Source organism: Gallinula chloropus (assembly GCF_964237585.1).
Source record: "Gallinula chloropus genome assembly, chromosome: Z".
Lineage (NCBI taxonomy): Eukaryota > Metazoa > Chordata > Aves > Gruiformes > Rallidae > Gallinula > Gallinula chloropus.
Genome location: NC_140089.1, coordinates 57,207,830 through 57,218,294, shown reverse-complemented (window position 1 = coordinate 57,218,294; position 10,465 = coordinate 57,207,830). Strand labels below are relative to the sequence as shown.

The following is a 10,465-nucleotide window of genomic DNA, read 5'->3' as shown; positions in this document are numbered from 1 at the left end:
TCCCTCAATACCTGAACAAGGAAGTTACCATCCAGTTGCTTTCGGACTCTCCTGGACCTGTTTGTATTAGCTGTGGTGGTGTTCCCAGCTAACATCTGGCCAGTTGAAACCCCCGTAAGGACACGGACAGGGGATCTAGAGGTGGCTCTTAGTCCCTTGAAGAATAACTCATCAATGTTGTTGTTGTTCTGGCTGGGCAGTCCACAGTAGACTCCCACCCCTGACTCTGACACTCTTTTCCCGCTAGCCTGGTTTTATTCCCTTCCCCCTTCAGACCTAGTTTAAAGCCCACTCCACAAGCCCTGCCAACTGCTGGGCTAGGATCCTTGTTCCCCTTTGGGACAGGTGGACCCCATCTGCCGCCAGGAATCCCAGTGCCAAATAAACCATCCCATGATCAAAAACCCCCTGGTGTGAAAAGAGCTAATCACACGCAGAGTCGAGGTGTTCATTTCAGTTCTGGTCAGAACAGGGTGCCAGGCCTAAAACACCAGCACGTACACCCAGCACATCAAGCGTGCCTTTTTTATTACAGTCAGATGTAGCCGATCGGTGGTGTGAAACTTCCTTACCCACCTTTCATTCACCGTCACCATAAAGACGTGTTTTTCCTCATGGTTCAGAGACTTGGTGAGGCCTTGTAATTAGCACCCGCATGATTCACAAAACGGGGTACAACTCAGCATGATATGAACACATATACCCCTTTGACCTCAGTCAGAAGGCTCTTGTGACTTCTATTACATTTTTCCGTGCCTTGTGTCAAACATAGTGTGTTTGGAAAACACAGTTAGAAAAGGTTCTCATCAGAGACTGCTGAGCGTGATTGCCAGAGGACTGCCAGGCCCTGAGCATCTACAGGGGCACAGAAATCTGCTGGCTGTTCACGCTATTGCTAAGTGGAGAATCCAGTTTACTTCTAAAAGTTACAAATTCTGACATAAAGTACTTGAAACATGAATTTCTATAAATCACTGCTCCACTTCAGAGGCTTTTTAGAGCCGTATAGAGATTGCTCATAAACTCGATTTCCCTGGAATGTCCCAAAGCTGTATTTGATGGGAACTAACCCACTTTTTTCTTTGTTTTTCTCATATGTGCCAAGAGGAGTGTCCAGTGGGGACGTACGGGGTGCAGTGTGCTGAGCCCTGCAAGTGTATGAATGGTGGGAAATGCTACCATATTGGTGGTGCCTGTCTCTGTGAAGCAGGATACACTGGAGAGCAGTGTGAAACAAGGCTTTGTCCTGAAGGAATTTATGGTCTCAAGTGTGATAAAAGATGTCCCTGGCACAGGCCCACTACCTGGAGGTAGGCTTTACACCCTTGAACCTGTTCTTCTGTAGAGAAGATAGAAATCTGAAAAGAAAGATTTCCTGATTTTTCTAGTACTTTCATGCAATCTGAAGCAGCGAAGGACTTGTGAGAGAATCTGGTATTCCCTAACTGGATCAGGAAACTCTCAGCCCAAAAGAGCTTCTGAATTACAGTGCTTGCAGCTATATGTGATCTTAATATTCATTGCTGTATTTATTTGGTTGCTTACCCGCCAAATAAATATTATGACAAAGTGGGACCTTTGTCTCTGTTTACCAGGTGGGTAGATCATTACATTGCTCACTGTGTGTAGGCAGGATAGATCATATATCCCTTGCACGTTCTGGTGTGCTGTAAGTGCAAAATAACTGAAATCAGTATATGTCGTCAGTTGATGGCAGCTCCAGCCAATCCTCGTGCTTGTCAGCCTCTATGCTTCGTGAAGGGTTAGATATAGGTATACCTGGGAGGTTCTATTATTTTCCAGGGGTCCAGAGAGCACCAGCAGGTAACAAGCCTCTTATGCAAAGAGTTTTTTCAGAAATGGTTCTTGTCCATTACCTCTTTTGGTAGATATGCAAGGATTTGAGCTGGAGTGTGTATTGAACCCAGCCCTCTGTTCTCCGTGACCAGGTGAAAGTATCCATTTTTCCCTTGGTACTCAACAGTCAAGAGAAAAGAGAGAGTGAGCACTGGCTGGCTGAGACTAAGGCCACATAAACCCCGTTTCCTCAGTGGGGTACAGCAACAGCGCTGTGACCTGGTATGAGCAGATCCATACGTCCCTGCCACTTCCCATCACAGGTTGGGGGGTTTACAGAAACTTGTCATTCTGAAGATGCAGTTTGCAGGAAGAAGCAAAAAAGGCCTCTGTCTGCCTTTGTCAACATTAGCGCCTTGTTTTGTACAGGAATGTACAAAATGTAGGAATTGTAGCATTTCAGGCTGGTTTTGGCATGTCTTTACTCACGTGACACCTGGTGTAAAAAGAGCACACTGTAGCTACGTACTTTTCTACAAGGGTTTTTCCTTTTGTCTTGTAAGCTCTTTCTGGTGATCTTCCACCCCTGCTTCACATTTGTAAATAAGACTGTGGGAGGTCATTCTGCATCACCAACTAATTTGGTATAGTTAGGCTGGGATTAGGGTTTTTTCAGGACACGTTCTGGTGGCCTTTCTTTTGTCTCTTGCTTTCTCTGAGGGATATGTGCATACATATATATATAGGCTCCCTTTCTTAATGTATAAATCTTACTGCCAATTAGTCTGACTTCATGAAAACCCATCAAAATCCTTCAAAAGTATTACAGCTTCCTACATCTATTTACAGGACAGTGATGTATGTCTTAAAATGCCAGTACTAGTAGTTTTATAAATACGTTCTAATTTAGATCTCAAGAACTGTTCAGTTGTAGATTGTCATTTTTAGTCCTGAATTACTTATCCTTCCATCCCCTCCTGGCAGCTGTCACCCTGTGTCTGGGGAATGCTCCTGCAAGCCTGGCTGGTCGGGGCTCTACTGCAACGAGACGTGTTCTCCAGGATTCTATGGCGAGTCATGTCAGCAGATCCGCAGCTGCCAAAATGGTGCTGACTGCAATAGTGTGACTGGAAAATGCACCTGTGCCCCCGGATTTGAGGTAAATAAGTCTCTCTTTCGCAGTACATTTTCAACTCCATTGGCTTTAGTTGAGTGCCAAGTTCTTCATGGTGCCCGAGTGTCCTTTCTCCACCACAGGAAAAGAAAGGTAACGGTATTTAGGTACATAAATAATACTGGGCGTTGTCTAAGATTCTGAGGCAAAAATGTGATTGGTTCTCAGCACTGAAGTGAAGGCATTTCAGGAAAGAAAAGATAGTGACTTTGTAAGACAGTGATAAGTAGGAGGATGTGCTTGTGAGGTGTAAATAAAGGGAGGAATGATGGTTTCAATCATTATCTTGCTGCAGCAGCTCCTGATGTTCCATCCAGAGAAAATCTAGAGCAAGACACTTGTTTTTGCGGTTCAGGATGGATTATTCTGCAGCTTTTCCATGCATTTGCGGTTACCTGTGCTTTGGATATTTACAGGGTGACTGTTGTAGGAACAACAACTGTGAAAACTTCAGTCAAATTAATTCCTAAAAATACCGTAGACATCCACGTTCCATGAACCTGCTGTCTTACCGAGATTTGGTTTCGTGAAGGGCTTCCTTATTACTTAAGATACTGTCCATTGATCTAACCAAGTGGTGTTTGCTGTGTGACCTGAGCTCTCCCAACAACTAACAGGAAAGTAATGCTTACTGTGGACTTAAAGAGCATGAAGGAGTCCCTCGCCATGAAATTTCAGATACCTTAGTGACAGCCTGGAACAGGCATGTTCTCTGGCTTTTGTAGCACCTGAGTCAGTCTACAGAATGTACTGGTTCTATTGTCTGAATAGTTTTTAGACTCTGTTTTTGTGTCATTCAGGGTGCTGCTTGTGGTACTGCCTGTCTTCTGGGGACGTATGGAATAAACTGTTCATCTGTATGCAACTGCAAAAACGAAGCCATCTGTTCACCAGTAGATGTTTCTTGTGCCTGCAAAGCAGGTAAGCATCCCTTCAGATTAATTTCCTTTTTCCCTAATCATAAAATGAATTTGAGTTTTGGAAGTAGAGAAGAAGAAAGAAACTTAATAAAAAGCAGACCACGCTGAAGGCCATATCACCAGCTGATTTATGCATCTGCTGCTCTGGGAGGTGAAAACTAGGAAACCATCTGCCCCAAGAAGAGTGCACATGCCTCATGTTTGTGTTCTCAGTGGGCTGGAGGCTGCTGCGGCTTAGTGAATTACTGGTGTTTACCCTGAGGTGTGCCACCACTTCTCTCTTGGTGGCAGTGCTGTCATCTGCTGGATGTACCACAGGCATGCCTGCCATGTGTCTGACAGCAGCCTGCCTAGTCGAAATGCATAGGCGGGTTTCCCTCAGCCTGGGTGTGCATGACCTCTGGCTGCAACCCTTGCCCCTCTCAGCCACACAGAGGCACCGATTTCTTCCTGCCATTTTAGCACTGATGTTAGTATCTACTGGCAATTTATTCTATTTGAATGCTCTTTTCCTCACCAGCTCTCTGAGAAAACCTTGCCTAAGACCCTTCCAAGCCTTTGCGCGCTGTTCCCTGCTTCTGTGAGAAACTTTCTAGGTCTCCCAGTATTCGTGTGACTAGACTGACGGTCCTTGACCTCCCTGCCTGGCTCTCACCTCCCAGCAGTAATTCTGATGGACATTGTACCCCCTCAGAAACTGCACGTGCCTGCCCACCTCTGTCAGGGACTGATTTTTGCCTGAAATGACCCCTAAATGTGAAGTTCTCTATCCAGGGCACGAGGCGGCTTCGTTTCAATCCATGTGTTTTGCACAGTCTATTGATTAGGCTCAGTGCAGAATTACTTTTCCCTTGGCTTGCTGTAAACAAGGTACAAAATTAGAACCTTGGCTTGTGTCACTGCTGATGGTCACGTCAGACTGTCTCCTGCCGTTTCTATTGTATCAGATGGTCACATTTTTAAAAATCTATTTCCATTTCTCTGCCTCCAGCGTGCAGTCTGCAAATCATTGCTACCCAGCATAATAAAAAAAATAAACTGTATTGCAGAACTCCATCTGTTCAGTACTGGCGGAAGAGTGATGAAAGCAGCAGCTTGAATGTAGGGAATACAGTCCTTGCTTTTTCAACCCATGCCTTAAACCTTCAGTATCCTCTGGTGCTTGGTAGTGTAATTTCAAGGTGTCTGTGTTTTCCTTGCCAATCTGCCCTGAATTGCTATTGCACGGTGGCACCCATCTGCAAATGTGTGCTGTGCAGAGATGTCAGGAGGTGCCCTTCACCACCCTTGTTCCAACGTGGACGAGTCCTCGTCTGAAACTGCTGCTACTAGCTTGTAGCTAGTGGTACCCTGGGATTGCACATCTCCGAAAGATGCTGCCTGATAGGCAGAGTGAAACACGTCCTCAGAGAGGAATGGGGGAAAACTTGGATTAATTTGTCACTTGAAATTCTTCTTTTTGGCAGGTTGGCATGGTGTAGATTGCTCAATAAATTGTCCCAGAAGTACCTGGGGGCTTGGCTGTAACTTAACTTGCCAGTGCCTTAACGGAGGGGCTTGCAAAGCTCTGGATGGAACCTGTACCTGTGCTCCAGGCTGGAGAGGAGAAAAATGTGAATTCCCTTGCCAGGTAGTTTCATAATTTCACCAGATTTTGCACTGAATTTTGTCGGGGGGATAAGTCTCCAAGGAGGACTGCTCCTGGTAGCCCATACACAACTGGGTTGAAGATTGGTGACACATGACGACAAATCTTTGGGAAGAACTCTGCAGTGCAACACACTGAAGTGCAGAAAACACACAGTTAAGATGCACAGATGAAAAACTCTTCCTGCTTCCATGCTTTAAAGTTGAGCCTCAGACTTTTCTCCAGCTCCTTTAGAATTTGTTGAAAAACACAGACCCAAATTTTTCCCCGTTGGCATCAAATGCTCTCCAGAGTGCTTCTGTTAAAGCAGAAAAAACTGTGAGAGGAAAGAATGTGCCAGAAATAGATACTTAACATCAAACAACCTAGTTTTGATTACATTATCTTCTATCTCTGGTACAATATGAACGGAGAAGTTGCCTTCATTCTTAGTCAGCTGTGAGAAGGCACTGCGAAGAGTGCAGTGACAGACAGGTCTTTGCCTTCCTCTTGGGGCTCTGACGCTGTCACGCCGACATTGAGAAGTGCAAAGTTAGAAATCATTGCACTGCCATAACATTGCCTCATCAGGTCTGCTGCACCTTGCAATTTGTGCTTGGGGAGAGCAATCAAAATATCTAATTTCAAAGGTTTTAAAATGGTAAAAGTCAAAACCGATTTGTTTTATTCCATAACTGTTTTTTATTACATTTTGTAGTCAAAACATGAACTCTTTCTCTGAAAAACTGGCTCCATCTTTTCCAGTGATAGTGTTTGGTTTTCTAGGAAATTCTTAGAAACTCCAGTTTTTAAATAAATTCTCTGCTCTACAGGAGGACTGTGTGGGGCTGGAAGGAGACAGGGGCCAGTTCTGTGGCTGTTTTGTTCCATCTGTGATTCACAGGTATGGAAATGTTGTTGAGTGTGGGATCCACAGGCAAACTGGGAGTAGGAGGGTAGACGGGTCAATCTGAAACCTTGCGCGCCTTCACAGAACCATTCCTCAGGAAGTGGTGAAGAGCTGTAAATATGCAAGGCTGTGCTGGCAGCTCTGGTACGTAAAGCCTTGCGTGCAGGAACCCAGAAAGCTTGGCTCTGGCAGCCAAAAAGAGGATCAGTTGTGCAGAAGCTGTGCTTCCACTTAGGTTTTTCAAACTTGAGAACTCAAGTGTCTCTGCACATATTTTGTTCTGCATGAAAATTGTTGCACTTTTCTGCAAGGTTTCTCTGGCATTTTCCTTGTGGTTTTAGGAAGTATTTGTATTTGGTTATCCATTAGAATTTGTGTTTGGCACTGTTGTCTATGGAGAGCAAGGTAATTTGAAAACATGATGAAACTCTGCAGAAGGGCATGCTATCACAAACCTTTTATCTCCAGGAAGGGATTTGAGTTCTCACCTAAATGTCTATGTAAGTGTTGGGAAAACTCTTCCAGCTTCCATAAGATGGAGTTGACACTCTTAAGTATGCCCCTCTCAGAGGGTTCTGGAGTTTTGTGTCTCCGTGCGATACTGTAGCGTTGCAAGCTTCAGCTTTCCTGTTTGTATTCAAGGGTCAGTAGTCTCTGTGGACTCTCTCCACAGGAGTCCTCACAGAAAGAGAGGGAGGCTGCCACAGCCAGCACTCACCTAACTGAGCCCAGAGTGTTCTTGGCCTTATTGTCGTCCCAAAAGCCGCAGTGCGACCTCCCCTCAGTCACTCAGATACCGCTGGGAAATGGCAAGGCTGCAAAAATAATAAAAGTAATTGGAGTGAATGATGAGAAAATAGTAGTATTGTCATTGTGCCATCGATGAGTAGTTTGTGAGACACTAGGGCAGACAAATCACCAGAGACCAAAAGTATGGTAACGAATGAAGCCAGGTTAAAGTAGGTAGATTCTATGATTTGAAAGTCCGTAGTAAAAGTGTAGCATCTTTTTGTAACAGGTTCTAAAAATGAGCTGGCCGGTGTGATAGAACTATCCTGGGTGGAGATGACGACTTCAGGCGTAGCACAGACCTTGACTGCGTGACCTCAGGTATTGGAAAGGAGACACTGCTTTTGGCTTCAGTGAAATCTTCATCTATGGAAAGGAAAAAGATTTTGCTAGAAAGAGACTTTGTGCGTGATTCTAGAAAAAATGGAGTATCTGTCCTGGAATGATGTCATCACAGCAGCGTGTGTAACGGACTAGTTTCAACACGTTGGTGATGTCAGGACACACTGTATGACATAAAGAGCATAGTTTGCTTTCTGTTCGGTGTCTGGAAATATCCTCCTCCCACGCTTCACATGTCAGAGCAATACTCCTGAGCAATACTTTCATAACACGATCTCAAATAGCTGCTCTATAAAGTTACACTGCAGAGATAGCATCAGAAGGTAGGATTAAGAAAGGTGTTGTGGAACATATGTATATGCATAATAAGTGGAGCAGCAGGCAAAGGGTTTGTGACAATAGAGGAAGGAACTAAATTCAACAAAGTATGTTAGAATAGCTTGGGTTTTTTTTCTTTTAGGTTTGTTAAAGTAACCATCAGACTTGGTATTTTTTGGTGTTTAGTATTACCTACCAAAACAGCGAGGATCTCTAGGGAGATCGAGCCATGTAACTCGTATCGAGTGTATAATTAAAAGACTGAATCTTGAATGAAATTAAAATACGGGAAAGGTTCCAAGTTAAGTTCTGTGAGTGCTAATTGTGCATTGTGCTAATTGTGCTGCTGTGCAACAGCTATTTCTCTTGATGCGTTACCTAATATTCTAATTTATCAGGAAAAAAATACCAGAAGGGATTAGAGCAGCAAAGGAGGAGATTTTATGGAACCCCTGTCTGTCCTCCTCGCCCCCCCCTTTTTTTTCCCTCCTTTTTTAAAAGAAACTTGTGCCTTTCACGTAAGAATTAAGTGAATTCCTATTTCTGGTCTCAGGTTCTCTAAAAGTTAGGTGATGTGTAGCTGGCTGTATCATGTCATGAGTACCTAAAGGATCACTGGAAAACATTGGTAAGTTTTTCTCAGTGAAGTAATGGCTATTTGTTTTCCAAGTTAGGAAACAGGTAAGAAGTCAAGGTCTAAGATGACCATACTCCTCTACAGATAAAACTATCCAGTCTATCTTTTTAAATGACTTTTCTTCAAATATGCCTTAGGAGTTGTTTGCGTTGGAGAGGACATACAATGTGTAGTCAAATGTGTATAACATAAAAACTAGAGATGCATTTCACCTGCAACCCAAGTCAGCATGGCCTGACAAGTAACAGAATGTCAGTTAAGTCATTAAGAGCTGGGATATAGCAAACCTTAGAGGAAGACGAGCAAATCTCCATTTGTGAGTGTAAAGCCTTGAACTGCACGAATAATGAGGATGCCATTGCCAGCCTTGTGTATTTAGAAAGCAGCGCTAATTCAGAGTCAGGAAGTGCTCTGAAGAGTAGTTCACGGCTGTATAGAAAGTGTAGGAAGGAATGACGGTTTGTTCTTTCTGATTCCAGTCTGTTCCCCTGGGATTTATGGACACCGCTGCAGCCAGACATGCCCCCAGTGTGTACACAGCAGTGGTCCCTGCCACCATATTACTGGCTTACATGACTGCTTACCTGGATTTACAGGAGCCCTCTGTAACAAAGGTACAAGTTGTAGTAAAGACTCTCTGGGACAGAGAGACCAGGCACTTCAGCAATTTTCCTTCCGTCGCTTGGAAGCCATAAAACCAACAGCAGTTGCTGTTGTAGTGCTTGCAGCGTATAAATTAGGAATCTTAAGCAGGTTTAAACTGTTTGAACATTTGATCCTACAGTATGAAACCCACTGTATTGTTATTTGTATTATTTGTATAATGAGCATGTATAAAGGGCTTCCCAGAATTTCTAATGCCTTACTGAACATTATACTAAGCAGTACCTGTCTTGATCCTAGTATCAAGATTCCTCTTGAAATAAAGAAAAGGTAATCCCATTCTGATTACTAAGGAGTTCTAATTGTGTTTTGTTCCAGTATGTCCCAGTGGCAGATTTGGCAAGAACTGCATTGGAATATGCACGTGCACCAGTAACGGAACGTGCAATCCTATTGATAAATCCTGTCAGTGTTACCCTGGCTGGATTGGTAGTGACTGCTCTCAACGTAAGTATGGAATGTTCCCCTTTCTTTTAACAACAATCAGTTCAGGTTTGGCTATTTACATTATCTAGTATTTAGTAAAAAACCCACTGTCCAAGTCAGAAATGAGGACTGTGTGGTATAGGAGGAAGAAATCCGAAAGTTTTCTTCTTCAGTTTATCAGCACTATCAGCAACATAATTGCACTCTGGCTTTTCTAAGAAGTGGGATGGAGAATATGAGAGAAGAGACCAATTTTCAGTCTTTCACTGCCCAAGAAGAGTTGTAGAGGATCTGCAGAGAGCTTCTGGCTGCTTCTTGCAGAAGCCACCCCTGCTTCCCCCCTTCGCCACCAGAACCTTGCCACATAAAAGCACAACGCAGATACCCCTTTTTACTGCCATTCTACCTCACTTGAGGAGTATTGCCTTGGTATGCTAAACCAGTGAAGACTTTGTTACTGACTCAGAGTGCTAGGCCCTAATTTCATTATGTTTCATAGGAGTTCTTTTATGAAATAATTCAGCATTCTCCAGATGCCTTGTCAGGTCTATGAAAATACTGATAATAGGAGAGAAAAACCTGAGGCAGAATTCTCACGAGAAATAGATCCAATTCCATGAAGTACCAAAATCCACACGGTCCAAAACACTGTATTCCAAAGTTTCAGTCAACCCATTTCTGTGAATAAAAGAAGCCACACCAAAGCCTGATACGTCAACATTCCAAAGAGACTGTGCTGATTTCCAGGGAGGTGCATTTCCGAATACCATCCCACATTGGTTTCACGTCACTTACGGTAACTCATTTATGGCTTGGCTAGTCCAGGTTAACTAGCTCTGTACCAGTGCAATGTAGCAGCTGG

At 43.8% G+C, this 10,465-nt stretch overlaps 1 protein-coding gene across 1 annotated transcript in view; it reads left to right on the top strand.

Moving 5' to 3' along the window:
- Nucleotides 1-1,095: 1,095 nt before the first annotated feature.
- LOC311203713 (uncharacterized protein) overlaps nt 1,096-10,465 on the top strand; it is a gene marked incomplete at its 5' end in the record, with an annotated part of 71,391 nt that continues 62,021 nt past the window's right edge. Inside the window, 7 exon segments of the mRNA XM_084278470.1 lie at nt 1,096-1,310; nt 2,782-2,956; nt 3,772-3,892; nt 5,358-5,521; nt 6,770-6,833; nt 8,994-9,128; nt 9,496-9,624. Coding sequence (XP_084134596.1) covers nt 1,096-1,310; nt 2,782-2,956; nt 3,772-3,892; nt 5,358-5,521; nt 6,770-6,833; nt 8,994-9,128; nt 9,496-9,624 — 1,003 coding nt within the window.